Source organism: Hyperolius riggenbachi, chromosome 11 (assembly GCF_040937935.1).
Source record: "Hyperolius riggenbachi isolate aHypRig1 chromosome 11, aHypRig1.pri, whole genome shotgun sequence".
Taxonomy (NCBI): Eukaryota; Metazoa; Chordata; class Amphibia; order Anura; family Hyperoliidae; genus Hyperolius; species Hyperolius riggenbachi.
The window spans coordinates 168,908,525-168,928,226 of record NC_090656.1 but is presented as its reverse complement, the minus strand read 5'-3'; the positions used below and the strand labels follow the sequence as shown (position 1 = coordinate 168,928,226).

At 43.6% G+C, this 19,702-nt stretch overlaps 1 protein-coding gene across 5 annotated transcripts in view; it reads right to left on the bottom strand.

The window, feature by feature from the left end:
* Positions 1 to 19,702, bottom strand: part of ADCY7 (adenylate cyclase 7) — a 257,372-nt gene that overhangs the window by 55,546 nt on the left and 182,124 nt on the right. For all 5 annotated transcript variants that reach the window (XM_068259628.1, XM_068259630.1, XM_068259629.1 and 2 more), the window contains 5 exons: positions 18,389 to 18,432; positions 18,212 to 18,292; positions 15,445 to 15,517; positions 5,146 to 5,243; positions 899 to 983 (listed from right to left, as the gene is read on the bottom strand). In XM_068259628.1, the coding sequence (XP_068115729.1) occupies positions 899 to 983; positions 5,146 to 5,243; positions 15,445 to 15,517; positions 18,212 to 18,292; positions 18,389 to 18,432 (381 nt within the window). The remainder of the gene's footprint in view (positions 1 to 898; positions 984 to 5,145; positions 5,244 to 15,444; positions 15,518 to 18,211; positions 18,293 to 18,388; positions 18,433 to 19,702) is intronic.

Genomic DNA, 19,702 nt, shown 5'->3' with positions numbered 1-19,702 from the left:
ATCGCTCTTTAATACTAACATCCTCCTTCAGGTTCCAGTCACGTCATATCATGTAATTGGGACACGGACATGTCGGCATTACAGCGCCATTCGGTGGTAGAAGAGGAGAGCTGATCTTGGTTGTGGAAGAGAGGAACCGATCCTGCAAGGGGAAAGCTAATCCTGCATTTGGATCAGGTAAATAAGAAGCACTCCCTGTGCCACTCTGCAATAAGTGGAGGCAAGAAATAAGTGGCGCTGCAGCACACTAGAAAAAAAGGCAGTGAAAAGTTTAACATAATTATTGGACAGTCTGTATCCTTTTACTTTCCCTGTCAGAACTCCTACAAAACTACAGAACTTCTACACAAAAAACTATTATTATTGTGCATTTATATAGTGCAGACTTAATCCACACTGCTTTGACATGGTGTACCTAGTCATGTCACTAATTGTCCTCCAGAGGAACTCTGTGGGGGTGATCTATGTAACACAGTCTTTGTGGGGGAGCCGAGGATTTTACACACTTGCCCTTAGAGCTATTTAGCATAAAAATTGCCCAGGTCCAGTGATATTAATTATTTACATCCTTCTCACAAAGGCCCTCATTCAATTAACTTTTCTCCTAAGAGTTAACTTTTATCTAAAATAATTAAGGCATTATTTGCCCCATCCCCAATTCGTTGTTATTATGCCCAGTTTTTGCCATGGCACACTATGGGCACTGTACATTACCGCTACTTAGTTAAACCCACCTATTTGCCAATAGGGGTTGTTCAAAACTTTGTGGCACTAAGTGCCAAATAGATGTTAGAACAAGGTTCTAACTTGCTTGGTTGTTAGAGGCTAATCTATCCCTTCTGAATTCGGAACCAGAGCTTGTAAGTTAATCAGCTTGCAAAACATGGCACATACTTACTGCGAGCTTGTCAGCATAGCAAATGAGCAGCACGCAAAAGATTATCAAGAACACCACGGCAAAAGAGACTCCCAGCTTTAAACTCCTAAAAAGATCAAAGAGGAAGACATTTTCTTGATCTGGAAGTGAAATTACATCATTTACAAGAATTTGCTATAAACATGTATTAATGTTGCATACATCATTTTGTAGTTTCAATTTCAGACGTACATTTCCATTTCAATTTACAGCCGGCCAACTATGCCTAAAACTGCAACTTTCTAGCCTGGAGATGGTGTGTTTCAGTATAGTAGCCCACTTCTTTCCTCTTCTTGTATTGAATCATCAGCTGCAGAATGTTGAAAGCACTGTCAGTTTTTTCCACAACTGAGCTATTTGACAAGCACTTCATAATGGTAGCATTGTAAAAAGTATATGTGATTAACCACTTTGTCCTCTGCTACAGTATATCTACGTCAGCTGTGGCTCTCTCCAAGCCACAGCGACGTAGATATACTGACTTGCTTGCAGCCCTGTTGTACAGGAACAGGTGCGCTTCAGAGCGCACCTCCTGGCACTAACAGCTGCAATACTAATTGGTGAAAGGGAAAATGTGACCCCCCCCCCCCCCCGCGGATGAACGATCACCACTGTAGCAAACAGCGGTGATCCTTCATCTCTCCCCTCGGTGGCCAGATCTGTAAAAAAAAAAAGGATTAGAAAGCAGTCTGACTCACCTTTTCCTGTTCCAGCGACCAGCCTGCAGCCCGAGCCTCCGATCTCCGCTCTGCACGCAGCCCTGTGATGCTGAATAGCCGAGTCCCGGCATCACAGGGCTGCGTGCAGAGCGGCGATCGGAGGCTTGGGCTGCAGGCTGATCGCTGGAACAAGATAAGGTGAGTCAGGCTGCTTTCTAATCCTTTTTTTTAACAGATCTGGCCACCGAGGGGGCTGCCTGGGTGGGGGGCTCCTATGGGGGTGCGTGGACCCCTGGTGGGGGGTGGGGGGTAAAATGTGCAGCTGGGGGGGCTACAATAAAGTAAGAGGGGGTACAATTTTATTTTATGTGTATAATTTTATACTGGGGGCAGATCTGGCTATAATGGTGGGGGACCCTAATCCAGGGTGTACTCGCTAATCCTGAGGGCGCATCTGGCTATAATGGGGGACCACTATTCCTGGGGACACATATTGACACATGAGGGGCAGCAATCCTGGGGATACATCTATCTATCTATGCTGGGAGGTGCCAAACACAGAGGACACATCGGGCTATACTGGGGGTGACTGATATTGGGGACACATCTGGCTATAAGGGGGGGGTCTGATACTTGGGACACATTTTGCTATCTATACTGGGGGACATAATACTGGTGACATGTTTTTATCTCCTGTGGTACTTTTTATTTTTAAACTGGGATTGATACAAACTGAGAAAAAATGCATTTTTTTTTTCATTTTCCCCCTATTTTTCCCATTAAAATGCATATAAAACTTTTTTGGTCTAGGGATAAAATACCCGCCAATGAAAGTCTAATTTGTCCTGAAAAAAACGATACCTAGATCATTTAGGTGTCATGAGTAAGGATAAAGTTATGGCTGATTAAAAAGGGACACCGCTAAAGTGTCAAAACTGCTTTGGTCAATAAGGGGAAAACAAGGTCTGGATGCGAAGTGGTTAAGGAGGAGCGCACATTGCTATGTAAGCAATGATTATAACAAAGGCACGCTATGCAGCACAACCCCACATTATATATATATATATATATATATATATATATATATATATATATATATATATATATATATATATATATATATATATATATATATATATATATATATACACAAAAAAACCAAAAAGGTAAAAAAAAAAAAAAAAAAGGCAAACCTTTTTTGACATCCCTTTTTAATGGGTGGTATACTGGTAAAAAAAAAAAGTCCAGGTAACACACAAAGGGCCATATGCAATTCACTTTTTCACCTGACTTTTCTACTAGGAGATAATTTTTTATTTTCAAATTAAAATAACTTTCCAGCAATTTTTAACTAAAAAAGTACCAAATAGCAAATGAAAAAAGTACTATCAAAATTATTTTGAGCATTTTCTTGCTTTATGATGGCTTAAAATGCATTTTATTGATAAATTAAAAAAAATCACCCAGGAGAAAACTGAGGTGAAAAAATGAATTGCATATGGGCCAAAGGGCCATGTGCAATTCACTTTTTCACCTGAGTTTTCTCCTAGGTGAAATTTTAAGACTTGTCAATTAAAAATGCCTTTTGAACTACCAGCAAGCAAAAAAAAAAATACTCAAAATAATTTTGATAGTACTTATACCTACTTATTGATACTTTTTTCCTTTGCAAAATGCTAAAAAGTTACTCTAAATCAAAGATGAATTTTTTTCTCCTAGGAGAAAACTCAGGTGAAAAAGTGAATTGCATATGGCCCAACGTATTTTTCATATAGTGGAGGTGGTAATACTAATATTATAAAAAGTTATGCAATTTTGACAAGTGTGAACCCTGCCTAAGAGTTTTCTAATGAATTTAATATAGTTAAACAATTCCCATCCCTGCCCTGCAGCAACCAGCAATAGCTATACTTTTTCTAGTTGTTCACTTGCCTATATTATCACAGATTAAATGCAAAGTGACACTCCTATCCTAAAATGTACATTAGGCACATGTAAGTGGAAATGTTTTGAACTTAACACCTACATATACTGATAATTAGTGTTGGCGTTCAAATTCGGGACCACATGGTTTAAAACCCGAACAACCGCATTCAGCACAATTTCAGCACCGGATGCGTTTTGTTTAGTTCTGATACTTCCTGATACCAAGCTGGTATGTACCCAGTCCTTCTGTCCGGTGCTGAAATGGTGCTGAATGCGGCTGTTCAGGTTCTGAACTATTGATAATACATAAAAATGGAACTTATAGAAAGAATATGAATTAGATTGCTTTGCTGGTCTGATAACATGTGGCTGTATGTTTGTTATATGTAAAAATTGTTGATTAAATAAATCAAAAGAACTCCAACTCAGACTGTTCAGGAATATTCTGCTCTCCAACCATGGAATGTGAGGGGAGTGATATACATTCTGGCTGTAAATTATGTTGTGGAAACATTCAATGTATTCCAATTAACTGAGCATATTATACTCAGGTTTTGAATTTAAATCATGATAAAATTAAAAATGGTGTTTATTTAACAAAAAAAAAATGGTCTGTTGTGATGCCAACCAGGAATCCTTTCTAATTATATACACAATATATACATCAGCAAACCCCAGTTTGCACTTTAGTAAAAAAATAAAATAAAAATGTTTTCTTAATAGAAAATTCTTAACCCAAACATTTATCTAGAGAACCAAGCAATGTGTAATGTGCAGAAGCAAGTGCCACAGTTACTTGTAAATCCTATGGGGCATATTGGGGCACTTCTTTCTCTTACCTTGTTAGGTCCCATTGAGGATGTGATCAGTGTTTGCGTAGCATGTGTACATTCACTGCTTTGAAGGGGATTCCAGAATGGGGTTGGCTGGTTCTACATACCTGTGGTTATGTGGTACCAGCAATCCCTGGTTCCTGACAGTTTTGGCATTTCAGCTGTGCTATTATTGATACAGCAATAACTTTTACATTACTCGTATCATCAAGTGCTATATATATATACATATATATATTTGGTTTTTCCCAGTTACAATGATACCACACATGCATTATTTCATTACTATCTGGGCATGTAGTTGACCATAATGCCCAGCCTATGTGTCCTCTGTAGTGATAGGATGTAATCGCTAGGGAAACAGTTCAGCGGCCCTAGTGCTGTATAGATACATAACATCAAATTTCTGTTGTGTGTGACTGACATCTTGTACAGGAGATGCTTAAAAGACTGGGCAATAAGCTTGACTGACTGACCCAAAAGTTTCCTTTTCTGCTTTACTGGAGTAAGAAGTGATATAGGTGATTCTGGCCTAATGGACAATAGGTACATTTATTCCATAGATCTTGTCCACCTAGAGATGTTCCCCATTGTTCATGTGCTTATTTTTTGTGTGTATTACCACTAGTACAGAAGTCCCAGAATGAGATTGGCCTGGTTGTGGCTCTTGAGCTCACCTTCGAACATATGAAAATATGGAACAACTATCTGCTTTTTTGAAAGTGTTAAGTTTATCCACTGACTTCATCTGAGATGAGGCTGTTTTTTTTGGTTTGTTTTTTGCCCTGGCTGAGAAGTGCAAAGTGCTTACCTTGGCATAACCAGAATTTGAATCAAAAATATACAAAAGAACACTATGCTGGCACATAGGAAGTAATTTTGAATCTTAGGAATTCTTAGGGTTCGGTACTATAAAAAGAAAAAAGGAAAAATACATACAGTATATATTACCATTTAATATTTTAAAGTATAAAACAGACAGATACCAATAATGATTCAGCAATATATTCAAACTACTATTTTCATTAATATTAATAATCATAATTTAGCAGGTGAGAAGTGCTTTTATGTCAGCAAGTTAGCAGAGTTTTGGGGAATCTCTTGATGTTATCTTGCTGCCTGGATCACAAATTCAATTTTGATTGGTTAATTTTACCACTACCAAGTAATAGAAGAGCTTACTTAGTATTCAAAATCTGTTGGCCCTCATGCCACATAGAGATAGTAAAATTGGTCAGTCATTGGTCTATCAAAATTGGATGTGTGTGTACCAGGCTTTAGTTAGGCTTAATTGTGTACAAGTATACATTAGAGTTTGGATGCTGTATTAGGCCCGGTTCACATTAGCGTTCCCTGTCCGGATTCGCCGGGCCGGATCTGGACCGTATACTGTACAAACAGAACGTACGTTCCGCATAGCAATGCAAAGGCTATGCGGACGTTTACACGCGTCCGTTTCGTACAGTACGGAGCCGGACCGGAGCAGGACTCCGGACGCTTTTCCAACATGCGCTATTTTTCGGTCCGGATCATCCGGCCCACGCACCCGGACCGGAGCCTGACTGCACCATCCGGATATAGAAAACCAATGGGAAACTGAAGCACAGAACACACTGGAGACAAACACCGGACGTTCTACCTTACTTCCTATGCGTATTTATAGCGGCCATTTCGGATGGGGACACATGGGCCCAGCATATCTGGAGTGGAGCAGCAGTGACACACGTGCTGGAGCTGTTTGGCAGTATGTCGGAGGTGGAGGTGAGGCCTACAGCGGAGGACCTGATTCTACAGGTGCACCAGGTGCACCTTCTGCAGACCCCAACAAAATTATGGTAATTTTGTTTATTTTTTACCCCACGAATCCGGATGGCAGCCTGATGCAAACGGACCGGATCCGGATCGGATCAGAATCGGAACCGTACAGTTCCGATCCGGATCAGGTCCTGATCCGATCTGGATCCGGTCCGTTTGCATGCCAAAACGCAAGTGTGATCGGGGCCTAAAAGACAATAGGTGTTCAAAATGAATTGATTTAGGTTTTTATATTTATGTAGGTTGTTAATTTGGTTGTTACTTTATGAGAAAATAATATTACTTACTTTTTGAAATCATGCTCAATTTACAGAATTTTTCACAAGTGCATAAATTGTCTTTAGAGATGGCCCGAATGGTTCGACCACAAACTTATTCGCGTGAACTTCAGTGGTTCGCATTCGCAGTGAACCGCGAACTATATGCGAGTTCGACCCGCCCCCTATACTGCATCATTAGGGTCAACTTTGACCCTATACATTACAGTCAGCAGACACAGGGTAGCCAATCAGGCTACACTCCCTCCTGGAGCCCCCCTTATAAAATGCTTCTTGCTGATACTTATTGCTAAAAAGCACTCCTCATCCTCAACAGCTCTTTTGAGAGTTAATGCTGTTCTTGTGATCTATTTTTTTCGTGTGTGTGTCCCACAGACACTTGTGTTGCATATACAGCCCTCTCAGTCAGTTGCAGCTGCTGGACCTTGGACCCTTGGTAATTCCTACTGTGCCACTGCCAGGCCCAGCACATTCAGTGACTACCTGTGTGTGTGACAGCTGCACATTTGTGATACCAATCACTGCATACCCACCTGTTCAGTGCACCTACCTACCTATGTGAGCGCACGCAGTTTTATATACCACCAGTCACTGCAACTGTTCACGGTACCTGTGTGTGTGACAGCTGCACATTTGTAATACCAATCACTGCATACCCACCTGTTCAGTGCACCTACCTATCTACGTGAGCGCACGCAGTGTTATATATCAGTCAGTCGCTGCACCTGTTCACGGTACCTGTGTGTGTGATAGCTGCACATTTGTAATACCAATCACTGCATACCCACCTGTTCAGTGCACCTACCTACCTACATAAGCGCACGCAGTGGTATATACCACCAGTCACTGCACCTGTTCATGGTACCTGTGTGTGTGACAGCTGCAAATTTGTAATACTATTCATTGCATAATTGTTCACAGTACCTGTGTGACCGCACGTTGTTTAATATACCAGTCCGTCCATACCTGTTAACTGCATGTGTGTGACAGCTGCACATTGTATTGTAATACCAGTCACTGCATACCTTTCACTGCACCTGTGTGACTGCACATTGTATTAGTCAAGTCAGTGCCTACCTTTCACCCCCCCCAGATATGTACAAAACAACAGGCAGAGGCAAAGCCAGAGGCAGACCCAGAGGCAGGCCACCCGGCAGGTCTGTTCGAGGTCGTGCTGACGTGATTTTGTGCAGCCCTGGCCCAAAGTATAGTGCTCAGAAGAAGGCACGTCCCATCAACTCCCAAGATTGTCAGGACGTGGTTGACGATTTAACACAGAACACCTCATCTTCCGCAGCCAACAGCGCTACTACAAGCACCACATCCGCTGCATTTGACACTTCGCAGGAGTTATTTGGTGGGGAATTAACTGATTCACAGCCATTATTGTTACAACAAGATGAAGGCGCTAAGCAAGTTACAGCACCTCATATGTCTGAGTTGTGAGGAGGAGAAGGATGAAGTACCTCCTGTTGGTGCAGTTTATGAGGTGTCTGAGGCAAGCGAAGCTGGAGAGAATGATTATGATGATTATGCTGATACGTATGCCACGTGGGAACCTAATAGACAAAATGACCAAGGGGACAGTTCAGAGGGGGAGTCAGAGAGGAGTAGGAGGAGAGGAGTTCCTGAAAGAAGCAGGGGGAGCTCGTCATAAAAAAAAAGCTGGTGGCAGTGTCTGGCGCCATGTATCGCCACCTATGGACAGTCAGCCTACATGCCCTTCAACATCAGCTGCTGATGCCACCATAGTGCCATCACCCCAGAGAGGCTCAGCGGTTTGGAATTTTTTTTTGTGTGTCCCCCTGGCCTTTCCTACGCGGTCGTGGAAAGGCCAACAGCCACGTATGGACAACTGCCTTACAAAGGCACATGGAACAAAGGCACATGGAGAAAAGGCACAAACTGCAATGGGAAGACCACCTGAGGAAAAGCAGCACACAAAAGCAAAGCCACCCCCTCCTTCTCCTCTTCCTCCTTCAGGTGCATCATCTTCAGCCGCTTTTTCCCTTGCACCTTCACAATCATAGCCACCTACCTCCACTCCGCCTCTCACCTTGAGCGGGTTCCTGCTCCTCTGCACACAGAAGCAGCCAGGTGTCCGTGAGGGAAATCTTTGATCGGAAGAAGCCAATGTCTGCCAGTCACCCCCTTGCCCGGCGTCTGACAGCTGGCTTGGCGGAACGGTTAGCTCGCCAGCTGTTACCATACCAGCTGGTGGACTCTGAGGCCTTCCGTAAATTTGTGGCCATCGGGACACAGCAGTGGAAGATACCAGGCCGCAATTATTTCTCCAAAAAGGTGATACCCAAACTGAACCATGAAGTTGAAAGGCAAGTGGTGTCATCTCTGGCACACAGCGTATGGTCAAGGGTCCATCTGACCACGGATGCCTGGTCTGCCAAGCACTGTCAGGGCAGGTACATTACTTACACAGCCCATTGGGTCAACCTGGTGACTGCTGGCAAGCAGGGAGTACGTGGCTGTGCAGCGGACCTAGTTGTGACACCTCCACGGCTTGCAGGCAGGCCTGCTGCCACCTCCTCTTCTCCTGCTATATCCTCTTCGCTGTCGTCCTCCTCTTACTCCTTGGCTGAGTGGCAGTTCAACTCTACTGGTGCTGCGATCTCCTCTCCAGCTACACAGCCCCAGCTCCCCAGGGCCTATGCTGCATGCCAGGTATGACGATGTCACGCCATCTTAGACATGTCTTGCCTCAAAGCAGAGAGTCACACTGGAGCAGCTCTCCTGGCTGATCTGAACAAACAGGTGGATTAGTGGCTGACCCCGCACCAACTGGAGATTGGCAACGTGGTGTGTGACAACGGCAGCAATCTCATTTTGGCTTTGAATCTGGGAAAGTTGACACATGTACCCTGCATGGCACGTGTGCTGAATCTCATAATTCAGAGATGTGTGTGTAAGTACCCAGGCTTACATGACATCCTAAAGCAGTCCAGGTAGGTGTGTGGTCATTTCAAGCGGTCTTACACAGCCATGGCACGCTTTGCCGATATTCAGCGGAGAAACAACTTCCCGGTGAGATGCTTAATTTGCAAAAGCCCGACTCGCTGGAATTCAACGCTCCTGATGTTCAACTGCCTGCTACAACAGGAGAAAGCCGTCAAACAGTATCTCTACAACTACAGTCAAAGGACACAGTCTGGGGAGATGGGGATGTTCTGGACACTGATGCGAAATGCCTGCAGGCTCATGTGGCCGTTTGAGGAGGTGACAAACCTGGTGAGTCGCAGTGAAGATGCCATCAGCGACTTGATCCCATATGCTTTCTTCCTGGAGCGTGCCGTGCATAGAGTGGTGGATCAAGCTATGGAGGAGCGTGAACTGGAACAGGAACAGGAGGAGGAGTTGTGGGATCAATTCTCAGCAGAAGCAGATGATTCCTCAACACCTGCGGCAGCACAGAGGGGGGAGGAGGAGGAGGAAGAGTCGTGTGGGAAAGGAGTCAGATGATGAGGAAGATGTTTTTGGGGTTTTTTTTGGGGAGGAGGAGGCGGAAGAATAACCGCAGCAGGTGTCGCAGGGGGCTCGTGCTGCTTAACTTTCCTTTGTTATTGTTCGTGGCTGAGGGGAGGAGGAGAACTTAGCTAACATCACTGAGGAAGAGCAAGAGGAAATGGATAGTACATCTGCATCCGAATTTGTGCAGGTGGCGTCTTTCAAGCTGTCCAGCCTTTTTTGGGACCCCCATATAAAAACACTCAAGGGGAATGTGCGGTACTGGTTGGCCACGCTACTAGACCCTCGGTATAGGCACAAAGTGGCGGAGATGTTTCCAAATCACCAGAAGGCAGAAAGGATGCAGCACTTGCAGAACAAGCTAGCAACTATGCTTTACAGTGCGTTTAAGGGTGATGTCACAGCACAACGGAATAAAGGTGCCACTGCCAGTAATCCTCCTCCTCCCATGTCCACGCAGCAAAGGACAGGAAGCTCTAGCGATCTCATGGTGATGTCGGACATGCGGACATTCTTTAGTCCAACGTCTCGCCTTAGCCGTTTCGGATACACCCTCCACCAACGCCTCAACCGGCACGTAGCCGACTACCTGGCCTTAAGTGTGGATGTAGACTGTGAGCAGCGATGAACCCCTGGACTACTGGGTGCGCAGGCTTGACCTGTGGCCAGAGCTGTCACAATTTGCCATCCAACTTCTGTCTTGCCCTGCCTCAAGCATCCTGTCAGAAAGGACCTTCAGCGCAGATGGAGGCATTGTCACTGAGAAGAAAAGTCGCCTAAGTCACAAAAGTGTTCAGTACCTCACCTTTATCAAAATGAATGAGGCATGGATCCCGGAGGGCTACTGCCCGCCCGAAGACTAAATCAGTCCCCACACACAGCATCTCTGCCTGCACGCCGTGTGACTGCCTGCCCCAAGACTAAGTCGGTCCCTACACAGTATCTCTGCCTGCAGGCCGCTTGGCTGCCCTCTCCACCACTACCAACAGGGTCCAGGACTCCAGGCGGATTCCTGAATTTTTAAGGCTGCTGCTAGCAGTGGGCGCTATAATAATTTTTCTGGTGCATGTACATGCCTGCATAATTTTTCTGGCTGCACTGCAGCTGCAACAACAAAACAAAAGGCATGTACATGTGTCAATTCCCCTTCATGATCGTTACCTTGCCACGGTGAAGGGGCTTGCATATCAAAATGATGTAAGAGTGAACAGAGGCGCCAGCAGGATAAAAGGTTCTAAAAGGCTTAAAATCCCTCAGGAGGTGGTGGTGGACTCACCTCCTCGAAGCAGACAAGATTCCGTCAGTTTAATGACAACAGGTTTATTAATATACTCCAAAACAAACAGTGCAACGCGTTTCACGGGTTAGTTCCCGCTTCCTCAGGCAATAAACAAATAGGAGTACACTGTAAAGACAGAGACAGATAGCGTATAGGCCTAAGGATACGCTATCAGTCTCTGTCTTTACAGTGTACTCCTATCTGTTTATTGCCTGAGGAAGTGGGAACATACCCGTGAAACGCGTTGCACTGTTTGTTTTGGAGTATATTAATAAACCTGTTGTCATTAAACTGACGGTATCTTGTCTGCTTCGAGGAGGCGAGTCCACCACCACCTCCTGAGGGATTTTAAGCCTTTTAGAACCTTTTATCCTGCTGGCACCTCTGTTCACTCTTACATTATAAATATCCACCCCTGGTGGAGGGGTGTTTCCCCTTATTTCTTTATCTACAGAGAGCGACTTTTAATCCTGAGTGAGGACAGGTCTAATCTCCTCACCTGTCTATACAGTGGTTACCTAGGAGGTAACCCACGTTTGTGAGTATATACATTATATACTTTTCATTTCCAACCTCTTGTTTTGCATACTACACTATATTGGGCTCTCTGTATTTCTTTTGTCTTTATCGGCATATCACAATGAAGCAATGAGTGTCTCTGGGGGGGGGGGGGCACACCCAAGATAATAAGGTTGTTGTTTCATTGTGGACAGACCAAATTCGATCAGCTGGACAGTCACTGTTCTGTCATTGAGCTACCTCAGCCCGGCAACCATATGGGCTGGAAAGCCGCCATCACCTGCACTCTCGCCATGGTGCGCACCAGTCCAGCACGGCCGTCACTACACAAACAGCTGTTTGCAGTCACTGAATACCTTTCACTGCATCTGTGACTGCACATTGTATTATACCTGGCAGTCAGTGCATACCTTTCACTTGAATAGATGGCAGAATTGCCCTCGATAACAGAAACAGAAACGAAAAAAAAATGCAAAAATTCATAATTTCTCAGCTTTCAGCCATTGTAGTTTAAAAATAAAATGTGCTATTGTAGATAAAACCAACATCTTATTTGTCCTGGTTATTACAACGTTTAAATTGCGTCCCTAGTACAATGTATGGCGATAATATTTTTTGGGAAATAAAGGTGCATTTTTTCAGTTTAGTGTTTTTTAACAATTATAAGCTTTAATTTACTAAAACAACAGTAATATATGCCCATAACATACATATTTAAAAAGTCCCTAAGATAACTACTTATGTAGGGTTTATTAATGTTGTAATTTTTTTATATTAGTTTTATTTTGGTAACTATGGGGTAGGGGTGGAAGGGGTTAAAAATAATAAATATTTAATAAAAGTTTGCATGTAAAAGTGTCTTTTCGTATATTTGGATGTGTTTTACTTTTTGGCCACAAGATGGCACTACACTTAACTCACTGTCTGCTGTTTACAGCAGATAGGAACGAAATGTTTGCAAAAGGTTCCCTGGGGTTATGAATGAGAGATGTTCTTTCCCATTCCTAACTGATCTGCTAGTGATAAACACAGGGGCGTATATGTACGTAGCACAAATCCAGAACGGGTTAAAATGCTGCTGTGTCAAATCCAGATTTTTCCCTGGGACTTTTGGTGTGTATCCCGCTCCGCCATGCAAAAACTCAGATGTTAGACCCCTTGAAACATCTTTTCCATCATTTTTGTGGCCAGCATAAATGTTTCTAGTTTTCGAAGTTCGCCTCCCCATTGAAGTCTATAGCGGTTCACGCGAACCAAACTTTTTGCGGAGGTTCGCGAACCGAAAATTGGAGGTTCGAGCGATCTCTAATTGTCTTGCATAATACTTATATTTATAAGGTTATGCCTTTGTGACCACTACTTTAATGTAGAGCCAGGTGCATCTGATGGACAGTGGGTTGCAAAAGTATTCGGCCCCCTTGAAGTTTTCCACATTTTGTCATATTACTGCCACAAACATGAATCAATTTTATTGGAATTCCACATGAAAGACCAATACAAAGGGGTGTACACATAAGAAGTGGAACGAAAATCATACATGATTCTAAACATTTTTTACAAATAAATAACTGCAAAGTGGTATGTGCATAATTATTCGGCCCCCTTTGATCTGAGTGCAGTCAGTTGCCTATAGGAATTGCCTGATGAGTGCTAATGACTAAATAGAGTGCACCTGTGTGTAATCTAATGTCAGTACAAATACAGCTGCTCTGTGAGGGCCTCAGAGGTTGTCTAAGGCCTGGTGCACACCAGAGGAGTTTTTATGAGCGTTTTGAGTTTTTAAATCTACTGCTAATGTTATCCTATGTGTCTGTGCACATTGGAGCAATGAGGTTTTGTAAAAAAAAAAAAAGCCCCATAGCATTACTTTGGGAAGAGCTTTTGAAACCTCTAGCATTTGGGCGCTAGAGGTTTCAAAAGCTCATCCCAATGTAAGGCCCAGTGCACACCGAGCGGTTTTTGGAGCGATCCGCCGGCCGCATCCGCCTGGAAAAATGCTTGGCTAATGTATTGCAATGGGATGGTGCACACCGGCGGTTTGAGGTTTTTGCCAAGCCGCAAACGCGCCTCCTGCTGCACGTTTGCGGTTTGCTAAAAAACCTCAAACCGCCGGTGTGCACCACACATTGAAATACAATAGCCAAGCGTTTTCACTGGCTGATGCGGCTGGTGGATCGCATACTAAATCCGCTTGGTGTGCACCCGGCCAAATATCTGCTCTCTGCTCCCAAAACCGCTAGCGTTTTGACGATCTGCTAGCGGTTTTGGTGTGCACTGGGCCTAATGCTATGGAGGTTTTTTACAAAACCTCATTGCTCCAGTGTGCACAGACATAGGATAACATTAGCAGCAGATTTAAAAACTCAAAACGCTCAGAAAATCTCCTCTGGTGTGCACCAGGCCTAAGAGAATATTGGGAGCAACAACACCGTGACGTCCAAAGAACACACAAGACAGGTCAGGGATCAAGTTATTGAGAAATTTAAAGCAGGCTTGGGCTACAAAAAGATTTCCAAAGCCTTGAAAATTCCACGGAGCACTGTTCAAGCGATCATTCAGAAATGGAAGGAGTATGGCACAACTGTACACCTACCAAGACAAGGCCATCCACCTAAACTCACAGGCCGAACAAGGAGAGCGCTGATCAGAATGCAGTCAAGAGGCCCATGGTGACTCTGGACGAGCTGCAGAGATCTACAGCTCAGGTGGGAGACTCTGTCCATAGGACAACTATTAGTCATGCACTGTACAAAGTTGGCCTTTATGGAAGAGTGGCAAGAAGAAAGGAATTGTTAACAGGAAGCATAAGTGGGGGACACAGCAACCATGTGGAAGAAGGTGCTCTGGTCAGATGAGGCCAAAGTGGAACTTTTTGGCCAAAATGCTATGTGTGGTGGAAAACTAACACTGCACATCACTCTGAACACACCGTCCCCACTGTAAAATATGGTGGTGGCAGCATCATTCTCGGGGGGTGCATCTCTTCAGCAGGGACAGGGCAGCTGGTCAGAGTTGATGGGAAGATGGATGGAGCCAAATACAGGGCAAACTTGGAAGAAAACCTCTTGGAGACTGCAAAAGACTTGAGACTGGGGCGGAGGTTCACCTTCCAGCAGGACAAGGACCCTAAACATAAAGCCAGGGCAACAATGGAATGATTTAAAACAAAACATATCCATGTATTAGAATGGCCTAGTCAAAGTCCAGATCTAAATCCAATCGAGAATCTGTGGCAAGATCTGAAAACTGCTGTTCACACAAACGCTGTCCATCTAATCTGATTGAGCTGGAGCTGTTTTGCAAAGAAGAATGGGCAAGCATTTCAGTCTCTAGATGTGCAAAGCTGGTAGAGACATACCCTAAAAGACTGGCAGCTGTAATTGCAGCAAAAGGTGGTTCTACAAAGTATTGACTCAGGGGGCCGAATAATTATGCACACCCCACTTTGCAGTTATTTATTTGTAAAAAATGTTTGGAATGATGTATGATTTTCGATCCACTTCTCACATGTACACCACTTTGTATTGGTCTTTCATGTGGAATTCCAATACAATTGATGCATGTTTGTGGCAGTAATGTGACAAAATGTGGAAAACTTCAAGGGGGCGAATACTTTTGCAACCCACTGCAGGTAGCAGAGACTGCGTGCAATGTAAAGTATGTGATACTTAAGAGGAAATCATATTTATTTTTACAAGTTTAAAGGAAATTATAAAAGAAACAAGCATTGATTTTCTACCTCTTTTTCCAAACCATCAGCAGTGAAAAACAGCAGGAAAGCAAAAAAGTCATCTGATTTCCCAAACCAGGGTCTAAAAGGAAAAAAAAGATAATTCTTCAGTCTTATCATTAATAGTAAATACCTACAATAACTATTTTTACAACCCAGTAGATCACATTGGGGGTATTCACTAAAGTCTGATAAGCAGAATAACTGTAAGTGTATAAGTGTAAAGTATTACCGTTATTTTGCTTACTGCAGTTTAGTGAATCTACCTCTTCGATTAAAAACAGCAATGTTTACATTATCATTTTACAGACATCAAACCAACAAACGTTGATTCCGGTGATACCTTTAATGACTAACTGTACATGTATGTACAGTTAGTCACCGGAATCAACGTTTGTTGGTTTGATGTCTGCATTCCTGCTCCTCGACTAACACCGGACCAGGGCAGTTTCTAGGCTAAATTGCACACAGGGTGAGGGTCTAAAAATTCCCCCCCCCCCTCCCCATGGAGAACAGGTATAGGTGCCCGCAGTATAGGTTAGCCAGGTCTATTTGCCCCCAGTACAGTTAGTCAGTTATAGGTCACCCCAGTATAGGTAGCCAGGCATAGTTGCCTCCAGTATAGGGTAGCCCGTATAGTTGCCACCAGCATAGGTTAGATAGGTAGGTGCCCCCAGAATAGGTTAGCTAGGTAGGTGCCTCCAGTATAGGGTAGATAGGTAGGTGCCCCAAGTATAGGGTAGACAGGTAGGTGCCCCAAGTATAGGCTAGATAGGTAGGTGCCCCGAATATAGGTTGGATAGGTAGGTGCCCCGAGTATAGGTTGGATAGGTAGGTGCCCCACATCCACGGGGGGGAGTAGGCATAGCTGTTACAACTCACCTTCCGCCAATCCCCCCGCAGCCTCTATCTTCTTCCTGTCCTGGCACCACTAGCATTGGTAACATCGCTCCCTGTGATGACATGCGGTCACGTCATCACAGGGAGGCGCTGTTACCAACGCGATGGACACCCAAGCTGGGACAGGAAGGAGTTAGAGGCTGTGGGGGGATCGGCAGCGGAAGGTGAGTTGTAACAGCTATGCTCGCCCACCTGCAGCTACCCCCCCCCCCTCCCTGCTACTCAATACGGCATAGAAACGTGGCTGCACCGGATCACACTTCACTTGCATTATAATTTTAATTACTTATATTGTTAGGCATTGGCAAAATATCTATACAGTAGAATCTCACTATAGTAAACTCAGTCCTCAGTCCTGATGGGTATAGTAGAAACTGAACTCACCAGGACTTTCACAAATATTGCATTCAGTGGTAATGACTGTGCTGAAATGAATGTAGCCTGTAATAAACATGCTTCCAGATCATGATGGCATCTCTCACCTTTACCACACTGGTGTCTCACTGGTAGTATTTGATATATGCTACGCTACACTGTGAAAACTATTGGGTACAACATCTATGCAAATGCAGTTTTGCTGTACATTTTGCATGTACATTTCTTAAAACATTTTTGCATACTGTATAAATAAACTTCCTGTTCAAATTTGCTACCAGAAAAATTGTGTTTACTGTTTTTAACTTTCTTTATTTAAGTCCTTTTAGTCCGTTTTTTATGCTTGTTTTTTCCAGTACAGTATTACTTTACCACCTCAGTAGTTACCTGGCATACCCATTACGGTCCAGACAACATTTTACAATGCTGACCATGATCACCATGATTCGCCCAATGAAACTAGCTCCTGATCTGTACACAGAACTCATCTTTCTAATAACAGCTGAGTTAGCGATGGTGCATCGTACGTGCAAACACACCAGAAGCACGTTAAGTTGGTGTAGTTAAATCTGCCATGTCAGGATTAAACATCCATAAACACAGCCTACATTTTACAGCACCTGGCCCTGAGGAGGTTAATGAACCTGATTCTATAGTGGACCAAAGCAGGATCATCCACCATCAACCTAGGCAGGTGCTTGGGGCCTAGTGGGTGCCACGGGGCCAACCTGCCACATTTTTTGTCGTTTCTATATTTCAGGACCACAAGGGGGCCCCAAATTCACTACCTTGCCCAGGGCCCCATTACATCTTAATCCATCTCTGCAGTGGACTTGTTTTCACGTAGTATTATTATTTGCCTTCACTCTAACTAATCTCCAGATTTAATTGATACTTATCTTCAGTTACTCCTACTTACGTAGTTTGCTTGTCAAAGCTATGTAAAAAAAAGGCAATGCAAAAGTGTGAATGTGTAGAATAACTACTTATGTCTGCTTACTATTTAGAATGTTCAGTAACAGAAGTTGATACTGACACACAGAAGCTAGTGGATTGGCTGCATGATATGTATGGAAGAAGGGTGGAGGGCGGATGGGTGCAGACCTGCCACTGGTTACCAAATGGATTATCATCTGACTTCAGAGCCCATACTAGGTAAAGAGCAGCATGAGTGAGATTGCACATTTGCATGGAATAGTGATTTGCTGTGTCAGCAAAATACGATTAATAAACTCCTTGCTCTTGTGGTCAGAAATAGCAGTGTGAATATAAAACCTGCATCAGACCACTTACTACAGGTGCAGTTAATATCACTAAAAACTACCATAAGTCCTGATGAGGGGTTATGTACAATGCTGGTAGGTTTCCTGTTTCAGTCATTTGTTGCCTATAAGCCAGAGGCTGAAAACTGAACATACTGGAGGCCATAGAAGAAGAGCAGTGGTTATATTCTATCTAAAGGTGCTATAGCTTGTTCAATTAATAAAACACTTGACCATACTTGACTGAACTTAGTCCATCAATAGTGTTCAGCATTCTGTCATGGAGCTCTTCATCCTGGTTCCTTTTCTGTGAAACAGTCCTAAAATAAGAAAATAACACATTGATATTCTGTAAGTATCTGTGAAGTTATTGCTGTTTACACACAGAGACAAATACAAAAATGGCAAACACATACCCTTCTGAATGAGGCTGGCGACCCACGCCTTGCATAGGAATTTCCTACAAAACATTATGTTTCATGAATAAGTCAATATGAACAGTAATTTATTATCCTATTGAATAATTAGAAATTCTGTTACCTAATTTTAGAAATGTACAATAAATAGGCCTTTATAGTTCATTCTTTTAGAGCATACATGTCAAACTCTAGCCCGGGGGGCAAATATGGCCCTCAGTGCCATCAAATTTGACCTCCAAGTGGTTTCTCCACTTTGCATTATATTTGGCCCACTCTAGACCACCAGGGATGCTATATTGGAGGTAAAGGGAAGCCATATGGGGGACGGGGGAAGAAAGCAGTAGACAGCAGGAAGATGCATAGGGAAGGGAGGGTGGTCTCTAGACAGCATGTAGCTGTATAGGGTAGGGAGGGGGTGCACTAGACACCAGGTAACTGTATAGGAGAGAGAGGGGGCCACCAGACACCAGGGGATTGTATAGGGTAGGGAGGGTGCCACTAGACATCAGGAAACTGTATAGGGGAGGGAGGAGGTGCACTAGACACCAGGAAACTGTATAGGGTAGGGAGGGGCCACTAGACACCAGGGAACTGTATAGGGGAGGGCCACTAGACATCAGGGAACTGTATAGGGGAGGGAGGAGGGCCACTAGACAACAGGGATCTGTGTAGGGGAGGGAAGAGGCATTAGACAGCAGGGTACTGTATAGGGGAGGGAGGAGGGCCACTATACACTGAGGTTGGCCCACGACTTAGTCTCAGTGTTCAATTTTGGCCCACCTTGTATTTCAGTTTGACACCCCTGTACACACGCCCGATTTGACGTCCAAACGACCGGACGTTCAAACACCCAAATGACCGGTCGTTTGCAAAAATCCGACGTGTGTACGAGCCTTAAGTGTATAGAGCCTGCTGCAAATAGCTGGTTCGCAAACATTTGTGGAAATTTGCAATTTGCTGTTCGCTACATCACTAACTATGACCCATATACACATAAAGAACAGTTTTATGGACACTGAAGGAAATACAAATAATACATTACTGAATAACTTACATACCTGTAGTACATTCATTGTACTGGTGGAGTAAAGATACAAGGGCCATCCAGAAAGTAAAAGCTGATTTTATTTAATCAATTAAGGAAACATTTTATTTATTGTATTTTAAGGCTCATACGCACGCTCAACAAAAGTCTTTTAAATGCACAATTATCAAAAAACTTTTGATGTTGAAACAAATTGAAACAACCAAAAAAAGTTGTTTGCTATTGTTCAAACAAAACAGGAAACAACTGTTTTGGGTTGTTTCAAC